General features: G+C 38.0%; 1 protein-coding gene across 1 annotated transcript in view; it reads left to right on the top strand.

Moving 5' to 3' along the window:
- PCSK2 (proprotein convertase subtilisin/kexin type 2) overlaps positions 1-14709 on the top strand; it is a 331306-nt gene that overhangs the window by 217422 nt on the left and 99175 nt on the right. The window contains exon 6 of the mRNA XM_001382075.4: positions 13110-13186. Within this exon, the coding sequence (XP_001382112.1) occupies positions 13110-13186 (77 nt within the window). The remainder of the gene's footprint in view (positions 1-13109; positions 13187-14709) is intronic.

The raw sequence follows: 14709 nt of genomic DNA, 5'->3' as shown, positions 1-14709 counted from the left end.
GATACTTGCATTCTAATAGGGAACTCTTGAAAGCTTAAAAATCTTTATGGCTCAATAAATCTCTTCTTGTGGAATTTAGAAACTATAACAAGTAGTAAAAAAAAGATACCTAGATGCTCCCATATTTTCCTGGGCACCCCTGAAACCATATCATAAAAGGGAAGACATAAACTAAATATGCTGAGTTTCCAATTTCTAACCTCTTTCCTATAAGTTCCTCATGTTTGGAGGATTTGATCTCTTTTAACTACTGCTATTAAGTCAGCATTTATATTGTTTCTAATTTGAGGGATTCTTGGTAGCACTGAAAGAAGCATTTCTTCCTGAGCAGCAGGAGTCAGAAAACAAACCAACCCCTTAGATTCATCATTAGTTACTCAACAGCAGGAAATTCTTTAGGTTGACCTTCATTTCATCCTAAATCCAGAATAACTCTTCATCCAAGCATAGAGAATTCAAAGATATTATACATAGTAATGTTTTATACTAACATAATATCTTCTGAGAAATATGGAGTGTTTTCTAAAACATTTACTATTCTAGAAACCCTGGAATAAAGCAAAGATAGTCAATATTATCATCTCCAGTTTCCATTTTTTAGGGAGACTTTTTGCAGTGATAATCTCATCCAATCCAACAAGTACTTAATGTCTTGGCTCTATGCAAAGCACTGAATTAGGAGACAAAGAGCCAAAGATAAAAATTAAAAATAAGTCTTGCCCTCGAGAAGCTTACATCCCACCAAAGAGCATCTGACAAGTAAAACTATTGCTATTTAGTTGGGTTTATTTCTTTGTGATAACATTTGGGCTTTCTTGGTGAATTTGCTGGAGTAATCTGCCATTTCCTTCTCTAGCTCATTTTACAGAAAACTAAACTTGGGCAAACAGGGTTAAATGACTTACCCAAGGTCACACAGCTAATAAGTGAATTTGAACTCATCCTCCTGACTCCAGGTTCAGTGCTCTATCCACTGCACCAGAAAGCTGTCATATATATGCATTGTCATATATGCATATATATATATATATACATGATTATGTGAGGAGGAAGGATAAGCATTATTAAGAGAAGATGATTAAGAAATACTTCTTGTAGGAAATGGCACATGACCTGAACCTTGAAACAAGCTTGGAATTCTCCTAGGCAAAGATGAGAAGGAAGTGCATTACAGGTATTCAAGGCAGCCTTTGCAAAGGCACAAAGAGGAGAAATGGGGTGCTAAATTTGGAGAATAGCAAGTAGACCAATTACCTAGAACAGAGAATATGTGAATGGAAGTAATAGGTAATAAGCCTGGAAAAGAAATCTAGGCAAATTTTAAATACTAAGAAGGTTCTGTTTTCTTCTTATGGATAGTAATAGGGAGCCATTGAAACTTCTTTAGCAGATAAGTGACATAGAGGAATTTGTGCTTTAGAAAGATTATCTTGACCTCTGTAGAGAATGGATTAAAGAAGGAGAAGACTAGAAGATATGAACCTAATTCTGAGGATATTGTAATAGACCAGGAAAGACTAGTATGGCTGCATATCATGGGAAAGTCCTGGGAATCCAAAGACCTGGGTTTGAATCCTATCTCTGTTATTAATCACTTGCCTGGCCATGCAAAAGTTTTTTTCTTCTCTAAGCCTTCCTTTCTTCATCAATGAAATAAGGAGTTTCAACAAAATGATTTCTAAGGTCCCTCCCAGCTTTAAATCCTCTTTCCTGTGCCTCGTTGCTACCATAGCACTGGTTTCCTTAGAGTCAAATTCTCTTTTTTAAATTATTATATTCAAAGAGATGATAACACACTAAATTACTTAATACTAAAATGGCAGTAATTTTTCAGATTAAATTTCCTTCTGAGAGGAAGATAAAACTGGGGAGTTTGGGAATTGTGGAGGGGAGAAAAGGACTTCTAGCAATCAGAAGCTTAGTTTTGCCACTTGTGACCAGTAAGCTTGAGTCCACTTTCCTCTGGACTCTGGATATATTGGTGAGAAAGTGTGTCACAGACTTTTAGAGTATTATCTTATATCAACTGTTCTTATTAAATGGCCTTAAAAAATATCTCTTCCTAAAAGCTAGGTAAGTCTGGATGACTAATTGATATCAACTGATAATCAGCAGGAAAGTAGAATGATAGGGGCTCATGAGCAATGGCATCAGAAAGATTTCCCCCAATTCTCCCCTGCCCCAATTACTCCAGGTTCTCTAGACCAGAAGTGTCAAACATATGGCTCATAGGCTACATGCAGCCCCCAAATACTCCCAAGCAAAGACAGAACCAGATTAAAATGTCACAGGGAGATATTTAACAAAATAAGTAAAAATACAATAAAACATAGATAACATTACTTTTTTAAAACTGTCAAAATACAGCCCTCGGGGATCTACATAAATTATTTAATGGTCCCTGTTTACATCTTTGTTTGATATTACTAGAGAATCCTCAGGAGAAAAATAGCAGCTATCTTTTGGGGGCTCAGCCTGCCAATGTCAGGAGGGGATTTAGAGAGTATCTCCAGAGACTATACATGCTACATAACTAACAAGAAAAATTACAAAGATTTCTGGCAATGCAACCAAAATTGGGAGGTTGCATTTGTTGTATTTTTTCCTCTCTACTTGAGAAATGTTAAATTTCATTAAGTTTTATAGCTATGTTTAATATATACATAGATCTCTTTAATGTGGGTTCCAGTTGAAAGTAAACTGAACATTACAGTTAAATAAGTGCTGGTGGAAGAATTATTTCAGAAAAATCCAAATAGACACAGTTGAAAACATTCAGCCATGACCATGTTTGATCTGAGTAGACTCAATAGCAAAATTCCTGAAACTATAATGTGCTGGGATCCTTTAACTGCTCAGTCAACATACAATTGAGTTTTGTTCTGTGGCAATATGGTTGCTGGTTGAAAATTCATCTGGGGACTCTCATTTGGCTTTCATGGACTCATATACACTAAGACGCTTCAGCATAGGCCATTCTGCCACTGCTGCTTGGATTATTAGGTTAAGTATCTACAGGGGAAGTAGAAAGAGGGGACAGGAAGAGGGAAAGGCAGAAGGCATTCCTTATCGTTTTCATAATTCATCGAGTAACTCAATAATCAGGACCTATTTTTTGGCATCTATTGTTGTCTTGAACTGTTACTAACTTTGTTTGGCCTTTTAAGTTCCATATACTTGGGATCATTCCTCCCCATTAGACTAAATTCTGTGAGAGTGAGAACAATATTTTACATTGGGTATGAATGTTATAGAATGAAGCCAATTGGCGTATGTAGCATTCTGAAATGCTCCTTGGAAAAGTTCATACTCTGTTCCAGGACCTTGCTCAAAACCTTTCTACTTTCACAATCAGTCGATCAATAAGCATTTATGAAATTCCTACTGTGTATTAGGCACTACACTAGGAGCTGAGTACACAAAGACAAAAACTGAATAGTCCCTGCCCTCAGAGAGCTGACATGCTATTGAAATAAACAACATGTACACTTATAATATAAATACAAAGTAATTTGGAAGAGAAGACAATAGCAAACGTGTATGGGGGTTAGGGTGAAATAAATCAAAGTGAAAGATTATAAGGTTCTAAACCAGACTAGAAGTTCTTTGGGCAAAGAGAAGGTGGTAGATAGTAGAGATGCTAACAAGGGATAATCAACAAGGCTTGATAAATATAAATAAATAATAAATAAATAAATAAAAGGCTTGAATATGGAAAATGAGAAAGAGGAAAGAATAAAGAATGACTTCAAATTTTGCAAACCTAGGTAACTATAAGGCTCATCAGAAATAGGGAAGTTTGGAGGAGAGATGAGTTTTTAAGAAAATATTTTCCATTTTGGACATGATGGGTTTGAGATGCTTCTGACATATACACTGGAGATGACCCCCCCCCCAACCCAGCAATTAGTATTTAGGACTAGAGTTCAGGAAATAAAGGCTGAATATATAAAGATTCAAGATTTATCTGCATAGGAATGATCATTGAATCCATGGGAGCTGATGACATTGCCAAGAGAGAAGAAAAGAGTTCCCAGGACTGAATCACAAGCCTACTTACCAGACAGAAAGATAATTACCATGAAAAGGAGAAAAGTGAAAAGTATATATTCATTAGTTAACTAATATCTTGGTGGAGTCAGTTTATCAGATTACTTTCTGGTAGTGATGACTAACTTAGAAGAAATGGAAAACAGGTAGGAGCTGTTCAGGAAGCTGTTCAGGAATACAAAACCACAGTCATAACAATAACAATAACTTGCATTTTTATATGGGATTTTCAGGCTTCCAAAGGGTTCTTTACATTATGTTATTTAAGCATGGATGAAGAGTGTTATTATCTGTTTTTTCACAAATGAGGAAACTGGGACAAAGTGAGAATAAATTATTTGTCCAGAATCACAAAGCAAATTGGGAATGGGGGAATGGGGAAGAGAGAGAGATTTGAATTTGTCTAACTGACTCCAAGCCTACCACTCTGTCTACTATGCCACCTAGCCTACTTTATGGTATTTTAGATGTCAGGAAGCTAGGAGAAAGGAAATGAACAGGGGAAAGGGTGATAGAAAGGTATCACCCTTTGCCTTGAACAAATCTTATGAGGCAGAGAAAAAACCAGCAAGACATTTACTTTTTTTTTTTTGCTTTTTGGAGGAAATTTTTTATTTAATTAATTAATTTAGAAGATTTTCCCATGATAACAATATTCATGTTCTTTCCCTCCTCTCCCTCCACCACAATGATATATGTGACATGCAATTCCACTGGGTTTTACATGTGTCATTTGATCAAGACCTATTTCCACTACGTGATCATTTTAATCTATATCTCCAAAGGATAGATTTACTTTTGATGCCCAATGATGGGACAGGATATAATGCCAAAGTTGGTGGTTCATCCTATTTTTAACCCCCCAGATGTATAACACCCTATTTTATACCCCCCAGATGTATAGCTGTAATGTTTTTAATAATTCAAATCTAATTTTTCAGAACAAGACAGGAGATAGTGGTCGCTAAAATAACTTTTATGTTTTTTGAAGTTTTAATCAAACCAAACTGACTCATTGGCTCTTCACCAAACTCAATAAACTCTCTCTGCCTTGGCCTCTCTATCTCTCTCTCTCTCTTGTCCTCCTCTTCCTCCTCTTCTTCATGCCTAGAATGGACTTCTTCCTCATCTCCACTTTGTATAGACCCTAGCTAAAGGACTGAGGCTTAGCTCAAATGGCACCTCCTACAGAAAGCCTTTCTTCCTTTCTTACTTTGTCCTCCCAATTTTAGAGTTCTCTACCTCCTGAAATTGCCTCCTTTACATTTAAACACATTGTAAACTGATCTACTACCCCCAATAGAATGTAAGCTCTTTGAAAGAAATAATTGTTCTGGTTTTGTCTTTTGTATCTCTAGCATCAAACATTATTGTACCTTATTAATCAGGCACCATGCTAGGTACTGTGGATACATGTTCAATAAATGAAACATTTCCTAGTGGGAAGGAAGGAAGGAAGGAAGGAAGGAAGGAAGGAAGGAAGGAAGGAAGGAAGGAAGGAAGGAAGGAAGGAAGGAAGGAAGGAAGGAAGGAAGGAAGGAAGGAAGGAAGGAAGGAAGGAAGGAAGGAAGGAAGGAAGGTGACATAGCTAGTAAGCATCTGAGTGAAATTTGAACTCAGGTTTTCCTGTCTCTAAGTCTAGTGCTTTTTCCACTTATGCTACCTAGTTGGTATATATAGTAGGCACATGAGAAACAATTGTTCAATTACTTAAATCCTTTATCTTAAACGGAGCAATTCAGATTCACACAATACTTCTGTCCCTTGACTTTTCCTTAGCTTAGAGCAAGATAGAAGCCCTTCCTTCTCTTGAGCATTATCCAACTCTCTGCCCTTTAGCTATGTGTTTCTCTCTTCCATCCAGAGTCTAATCTTATCTTGACTCTGACTATGCCTTATAAGATTTCAACTAAGCAAAACCCCTATATTCTCCTCTTTTTTCCACAACCCATTTTTATGAGAAAATAAGCTGACATAAGGGATTTATTCCCAAAAGCAACTCACAAGGGCTCTCTTAGGGTCAGTGGAGATTCATCTCATCATGGTACACTGGTAATTCTACCTCACGGTACAGTGATAATTCATGTTCCTAATGATTATCCTCAGGAACTGCAAGATCCTGAATCAAAGAGAGATTAAATTATGCAACGGATATGTACAAGACAGGCAGAAAAATGGACTAATGTATAGTCAACAAGGGTTAAAATAGAAAAAGATTTTCAAATTAAACCTAAATTAAACAAAAAATTTAATTATTTGGGATACCATCTTTTTCCCAAAAACATTCCTGAGGCATCAAATTTAAACATATTTGTCTCAATATCCAAGTTCAAACACAATGTGATTTACTATTGAGCATCAATGACTTTAATAAAATCAAGATACTTGTGTTAAAACAAACATCATTAGCTTGGGCAATGTAAGTACAGAGAGCCAGTAAAACTATGTACATCATTCCTCCCTTTTAAGTCATTATTAGCCTTTTGGTATTCATCATCAATTGACTAATATTTAATATAGCATTCATTTACTTTGTATAGGACATTGTGCTAAGAAAAATGAAACAGTCTCTGCCCTCAAGAAGCTTGCATTCTAATGGAGGAGATTACATGTACACAAGTGTTTATATACAGAACATATACAAAATGAATATGAAGTAGTTTGAGAAGGAGATGCCCAAGTACCTGCAGGTTGACGGCAGGGGGGTGCAGAAAAGTCTTTGTGAATAAGACCATGTTGAGTCTTGACAAGAACCAGAGATTTTAAGGAAAAGGAGAAGAAGGAATACATTTCATAGATAAGAAACATACAGAACAAAGGCATAAATCAACAAGTAAGCCAATATGACAGAAACTAGTATTTAATTATATTTATTTCAATTCTAAGAAGATTGGAAAAGCAAGAAGGAGTGGGGTTGTAAGTAGCTTTAAATGCCTAACAGAAATTTATATTTGATATAAGAAATAATGGGCAGGTACTGGAGTTTCTAGAGTAGGAGGTGATGTGATCAGATATGCATTTTAGGAAAATCATTTTGGCAGCTGTGTAAAGAGATCATGACCCAGCTCTCTTGAGCAAATGATTGTTTTGGACAGAGGCATAACTTAGGCAAGGCAGTCAGGGCTTTATCCCAAGGTATTAACAGTAAGTGTGTGTACTTTTTCAGCAACAGAGAAACAGGGCTTCCCACCTAGTTTGCAAGAATAATTAGTTAAAATAGGAAACTACCAGATGGCAGACTGAGCTTAGCTCCTTCCAACTCCACCCTGTTTTCTCTCCCTTCCCTCTGCTATGAAGCAGACTTTGGAGCAATGGCTTTCTGATGGTGTCCTGGGGTCATCTTTGTCTCCTAAATTAAAGGTGCACTTCTTAGAACTTGCTCCTAGCACAGTTGAGGATGCTTGAACTTGTAGCAAAAATTCTTAGTTCAAGCTCTGATTTTGACTCACTGAATTAATATTGTCACCTGATTGATTTTGGCACAATAATCAGTATTCAGAATCCTACCAATAACTCAGTCCAGTCAATTCACTTCTGGGAAGTCCTCAGTTTCCTCCTCTTTAAAAAAGGAGAGCTGAACTAAATAACTTTTTAGGTCTATTCTAACTTTAAAATTCTGTCTGCCCAATTGTGAAGACTGAAATAACTGGATATCTCATTCCAGAGTTCAAGTCAGGGCCAAGATCAAGGCTCTAGATCTGTGATGGTAAACCTTTTAGAAATGAAGTGCTGTGCCCCACCCACTGCACCTCACCCCCAAGAGCCCCACTTACCCCAGACAGGAGAAGGAGGAAGACTCCCACTGGGGCTGCTGGTTAGAAGAGTAGTTGATGAGAGGCACATGTAGAGAGTGGGAGAAGAGTAGCCCAAGCACTCCACTCCCCTCTAGCTATGTGCCATGCTATAAGCATGACATCCCCTCAAACCTAGCTCCTCTCCATCCCCACCACAGAAATAACTTTCACCACAGACTCAACAGGCTGCTATCTGCATTGCATATTCATGCAGCATGTGAGCTCCCCCCCCCCCCAAACCAGCACCTTACCCCAAATAGGGGAGAGAGAAAGCACTCCAAATGGGCTACTGGGCAGAGGGGCGGGTGAAATAAGGAATGTCCTCAGGTACATGGGTGGGGGGGGGGGAAGAGCTCCACCCTGAATCCCTCTGGCTTTCTATTAATGCAGTCTGTCAGGCAATTGCAGACATGCCCACAAAGAGGGCTCTGTGTGCCCTTTTTGACACATGCGCCATATTCACCATCATGGCTCTAGACTCTCCAAGATATTTTTTAAAAACATGTTCATCTTTCTTTACAGAGTGGAAAGAGCTGTTCAACTGCCATTGTCCTCATTCTAGGCTAGAGCATGGCAGCTCAAAATCCAGAATTGAAATAAATGTCCCCAGTATATCCAAAGTCTACCACAGTCAATTCAAATTGAAGAATAACTCAAGATTTCAATGTTTTCACTCTTTCAAGAAAACTTACTTTATTGAATAAATTAGTATCTCATTAACAGACAATCCCATTTCTCTGCTTGTAATTAGTAACTCTTTGTCCTCCTACAACCAATACATACTTTGGGGATGTCATCTAATAATTGCCATGAAATTGCCAATTGTAGAACTAAAGAGGAATCTGGTACCCAGGGAAGTGTTTCTCAAATCCTGTACCACCCAGCTAGCTGCCATTTATATAGTGACCTAATATCTGCCAGATTCAGTATCCCATTTTAACCTCATAGCAACCTCATAAAATTGATAGTACTAGGGAAAAGGGGACAGGGTTCAGAAAACTGATCCCACATAATTATTGATGGCTATCAACTTCCTTGAAAGAAAGAAACGTTCAGAGAGCATTCTGAGATTCAAGATGATCTCTGTAGGGATCCTACCACTGACACAAAGTAACTTTGGGTAAGTAAAATGTCCTTTCAAGAATGTAGGAGACTCTAAGATTGGAAGCTACAAACTAGTAGCTGATCTATATTGGTGGAGGGAATTTCCTAATGAGGAACTTATAGCATCAATGAAATCACATACCCAAAACAAAGTGAAGAAAGTCTACTTAACAAAGAACTAGTTCATCACTGAAAATCTTACTTATTCACACAAATGAACTTGGAAACAATGGTCCAATTAATGCTTCTATGGCATCCAAATCTAGAAAATCACCAGTATTGATGGTGATATCTTTGCTAATTTGGTGTTAGATATGATATTTTATTTTAAATATGCAAAAGTAAATAGTCTGGATCAATTTCCAGGCAACTTCATTAATGTTTTGATGATCTATAGGTAAAATCAGGATAGAATGTTTATTCAAAGTTGTATAGTAATCATAAAGTGGGCAACTAGATGGCATAGTGAAGAGTGCCAGGCCTTAGAGTCAGAAGACTCATCTTCCAGAGTTCAAGTCTGGCCTCAGACACTTTGTAGCTATATGACCCTGGGCAAGTCATTTAATCCTCTTTGCCTCAGTTTTATTATCTGTAAAATGAGCTGGAAAAGGAAATGGCAAACCACCCCCGTATATTTGTCAAGAAAACCCCAAATGTGGTAATGAAGAGTCAAATAAAACTGAAAAAAAAAGACTGAACAACAATAACATGTGCTAGTCATTGTGCTAAGCAATGGGAATAAATACAAATAAAGGAAGAAAGACAGTCCTGGCCATCTGTGAGCTTACATTCCAATGGAGGAAGACGATACATAAGATGATGAAGGCAAATATAAGGAAGGAGATGATTTACTGTAATAGCAGGATTGAGAAAGTCTTGCTGAGATGGGTCAGCAGTGCAGCCTAGAGAAAGATGAAGAAAGCTTTAACCTGAGCTTCCTCCTTAAAATGGAAGTTCTGGGAAGAAAGAGCCAACCAGAAGTTGGGATCTAGAAGTAAAGAGTACTATAACAACAACAACTAACATACTATATACTAGACACTGTGTGAAGTGCTTCATGATTGTTACATTATTTGGTACTCATAACAACCCTGGGAGGCAGAGTCTATTAATATTCCCATTTTACAGAGGAGGAAACTGAGGTATATAGAGGATTAGTAACTTGCCAGGGACACACACACAGCTAGGAATTGTCTAAGACTGACTTTGAATCCTCAGACTTTCCTGACTCCAGCATTCTTTTCACTGCACCATCTAGCTAAGTAGCTCAGGAATAGAATGAGCTTTCGGGGGGGGGGGGGGGAGGTTTCTGTGGGGTTGTAGAGAAAGTCCTAGCCAGATGGATAAGCACCAGAACCTGAAAAAGTATGAAGATCCCTTTTTATTTCTGTTTCTCAGAATAAATGCTTGTCAAATGAACGAGTGATTGTAGATATTATTGGCTCCATTTTACAGATGAGGAAACCTAAGTCTCCAGACATTAAGTAACTTGCCCATGGAAATGCAAGGAAATGAATGTCAGAAATAAAATTTGAGCCCATTCAGATTCTGCCTCCAGGTCCAGTGTTTTTTTTCTTCTAAACCATGTAGAAGTTATCAAAGAAGATAACAGTCCAACTTACCCTGTTACTGTATCACAATTTCCTTTTGTATTCACAATTTTCTGAATAAAAATCAAGAGAAGTCATAGCCATTTCTCCCTAGCACAGAAGCATACATATGGCAATGGCCAATGGAGATGGCAGCTAATGGCAAGTGGGAAGCTTAACTCTCTCCTCTCTTTATACCTTCCCTGCATCCTAGCTAGGAAAGGATGGTCACTGTCCAGTAGTCAGACCTTTAGCCTAGAGTTGTATAGAGGAAATATGCCTACTATGAAGAGTTGGGTCATCCCTACATTCCTTCATTGGCTTACAGGTCCTAGATGACATCCACCAGTATCACATCTTGTATCTTGTGTGCTATAATCTCAAAGCATTTCCTCTACCAATAAGAATTCTGATTCTTTGTGTTTAAGGACCCAAAAAAAGGCAAAAAATGCCACATATTCAGGGGATGTCCACTAAAGTGATGATTATTGTAGTAGACGAGTGTTCCATTTATGTAGCATGAGAAAGAATACAAGATTAGAAGTTAGGAAACCTGGATTCAAGAGACAGCTCTGTTACTAACTCGCACATTTTACTCCATTTTACTTTACTATGTGGCCATAAACTATCATTTAACCTCCCAGGCCTCAATTCCCTCACCTATAAAATGAGGGAGTAAGAGATACTAAATGCCCACCAGGATACTTTCCAGTAAATACAACTTCTGTAAATTTTCAAAGTAATCCCATATCTATTTTCTATTTAATCCCCACTCCATCCCCAAAAGGTCAATAAGATTGGTATTTTCATCTATATTTTACAAATAATGAAACTTGGATAGTGAGAGTTTTAGTAATTTACCTACCATTTTGTGGCTATACTTTATCTACTATCATAGAACCCAGAGACAAAGGAGCAACAGAGATGTCTAGACTGTCAATACCCTATAGATGGTTATGTATTAGAACCAACTCATACTGTTAAAGTGATAAAGTGGGAGCATTTTTACCTGAGAAAGCAGGAAACACAACAAATCAAGACTTAAATTATTGTCATATATATGCATATATATGTATATATATAGTATTGTTGATTGTCTAGGTGTAAGAAAGTAATGGAGAAGGGTAGCTAGGTAGCATAGAGAATAGAGCACCAGGCTTGGCATTGTGAAAACCTGAGCTCAAATCTATCCACAAATCCTTCCTAGCTGTGTGACCCTAGGCAAGTCACCTAACCTCAATTACCTAGCCCTTGCCATTCTTTAGTCTTTGAATTGATACTAAGACAGAAGGTAAGGGTTTAAGGAAAAACTTAAAAAGAAATTGGTGTAGAAAATATTAATCATGCATATTAAACTTTTTAAAATATTTTCTCCAATTACATATAAAAACTATTTTAACTTTCATTTTCTTTTTTAGTTTTGAATCCTAATTTCTCTCCTTCTTTCCCATCCTTTCTCTCCTGCCTTATTAAATTTTAAAGTGTATCATACACATTTTTCCCCTGTGAGCGGTTGTTAAACATTTATTTGCACACTCCTGAGTGATAGCGCTGTCCAGCACTTAGAATCTTCTGGGTGCTACTAAGAGCAGTGTTCCCACTGTCTGAATCCTTTTGAAATTACATACCAAAGAGTTAAAATTGTCAGAACATATTAATTACTTCTTGAATCAATGATGTTTCACAAGGAAAGAAATATCTAGTTACTCCTTCCAGTCCCTTGTAGCAGGACCATCTCACAGAAGCTGAGAGCTAGATGACTCTGTATTTGTTTGGTACAAAGAGTTCATGGTCAATTATGAATTAAATGACTTCTGAGAATATTTCCATGAGGGTGGCCATACTGTCAAATTAGGAGGGAAGAGGGGCATAGGTATCTAAGCTCACATGATAATGATATATGTTATCAAGTCCCAAACAACTTGTATTTATACTGAGCATCAGCAAAAACAGGAAAGGAGTAGACAAGGGATTATAGAAAGAGCTGGTAGGGACTTCACTGGCCTTAGGATGGAATCCCATTAGTGAATCATCCTTCGTATTAAAATTTGCTTACTCTTCTTTTAAGATGTTAGTACTCACTGAAAGTAAGGATACTACCTACACATGAATTTGCTACCACCTTAAAGACTTAGGTCAGCATGGTATGTCTAGGGCAGGTGATATGGCTTGGTATTAGTGAAAAGGATTCTAGACCTGGAGACAGAACTTGGTTTTGAATCCTTGCTCTGAGATTAGCTACCTTTGTGACCTTGGTTAGGTCATTTCACCCCATGAGGCTTCCAGTTTCCTGTCCTATGAAATTGATCATCTCTTAGGTCACTCTAACTCCAAAACTAATGAGTCTATTCAGGGTGGGAGAAATAGGGGCAGAAATGGGAAGAAGGGGACCAGGAGGACAAACCTTACCCCCTTCCTTTACCATCTTGCCCAGGGCTAGCTCTGAGCAAAATTCTGTTGCCAGATGACTTAAGGAGGGATTTACTAACATGAGAAGCCTACCCCTTATAGCATTTTCTGTTTCCTGTGCCTGTTTTCCTATTGACCCAGTGAGATCCCTTGTGTTTTTCAGAATGCGGAAGCGAGCTATGACTTCAGCAGCAATGACCCTTATCCTTACCCTCGCTACACAGATGACTGGTTTAACAGGTAAACTGGGCACTGTTGGCTCCCCTTCCTTCACCTTAGGTTCTCAGGAGATTAGAAGGCTTAGCTGATACTGACAAAGTACCCTCCATCCTTAACCAAGTTGTACACTTTCCTTCTGAACAGCAGCAACTCTCTAAATCATCGGGAGATTAGGGGTTGTGACCATTAAATTGATTTTACTTTAAGACTGCAGCTCCTTACAGAATATCTTTCCATCATTTCAGTCTATTGAATTATGGCATGGGAATTATATGTCCCTTTGGACAATTGAAAGGGGGAGAAATGTCTGGGGAGGTAGAAACTCCAGGTTAATCCTCTTCCTGCCTACCATGAGAGGATCCCAAATGACTGGTAGCCTTACAATGAAATAGAGAAAAAACAAACTGGCCTAGGATAGCTGGGTGAAAGGGGAAAAGCACTGGATCTGGAATAAGATCAAATCCCCACTCTCTCTCCATGTCACCTTAGGCAAGTACTTTAATCTTGCTGAGGATCAGTTTCCTAATCTGTAAAATGGAGTTGGGGGCAGAATTGGCTGGTCTCATGATCCCACTGATCCTATGATTCCTTGGACTTGGTATCTTTCCAAGAATGTACTCCTTCCTCACCTCTGCATTTTAGAATTCCCTGGCTTCCTTAAAGACTCAGCCATTGTGCCACTTTCTATAGGAAGCCTTTCTGGACTACCTCTCTTCCCCCAATCCCCAAGTGTAAGTATGCTCTAATACCTCATCAAATAATCATTTGTACTAAGAGGCAGTGTGTTGAGTAGATAGAAAGTTGGCCTCAAGCCAGAAAGACTTGGATTCAACTACTACACACTAGCCGTGTGGCCCTAGGCAAGTCTCTTAACCTCTCAGTATTCTAGATAGCTCTCTAAGGTTGAAAGTTGCAGAAATGGGACTGGCAAGCATTAGTAGAGGGAATTGCCTAACCTGGAAACTCCCCATATTAATGAAATCACATGTCTAATCCCTATATTTATGTTTACACTTGGTATCCTCCTCTTTCTCAAAAAGAAAGTAAGCTCAGGCCAAATAGGTAGCTCAGTGGATATAGAGAGCCAAATCTAGAAACAGGAGGTTCAAATCTGACCTCAGAAAATTTCTACCTTTGTGACCCTAGGCAAGTCACTTAACTTCAATTGCCCAGCCCAAGAACCACTCTTCTGTCTTGGAACCAACACTTAATATCAATTCCAAGATGGAACATAAAGGTTTATTTTTTTTTAATGTGAGCTCCTTGAGGGAAGGTTCTATTTTTTCTTTGTATTCTCATTACCCAATACAACAAATAATAATTACTTAACAAAAACTTATTTGGGATTGGAGAAACTACTTCCCAGAACTATATTGTGTCGTGTTTTATACCAATCCAAATAGACATTGGAACAATGGTCATGTATTTTGAGTCCCCACTATAACTTTTAAGATGATTTGCCTTTTTTTCAAATAATTGCATCTTTACACAGCCTGCCCGTGACTGGCAGAGACCTGGAAGTATCTAACAATTGGCACAATGGT

This window comes from Monodelphis domestica, chromosome 1 (genome assembly GCF_027887165.1).
Source record: "Monodelphis domestica isolate mMonDom1 chromosome 1, mMonDom1.pri, whole genome shotgun sequence".
Taxonomy (NCBI): domain Eukaryota; kingdom Metazoa; phylum Chordata; class Mammalia; order Didelphimorphia; family Didelphidae; genus Monodelphis; species Monodelphis domestica.
This window is presented reverse-complemented; position numbering and strand designations above follow the sequence as displayed.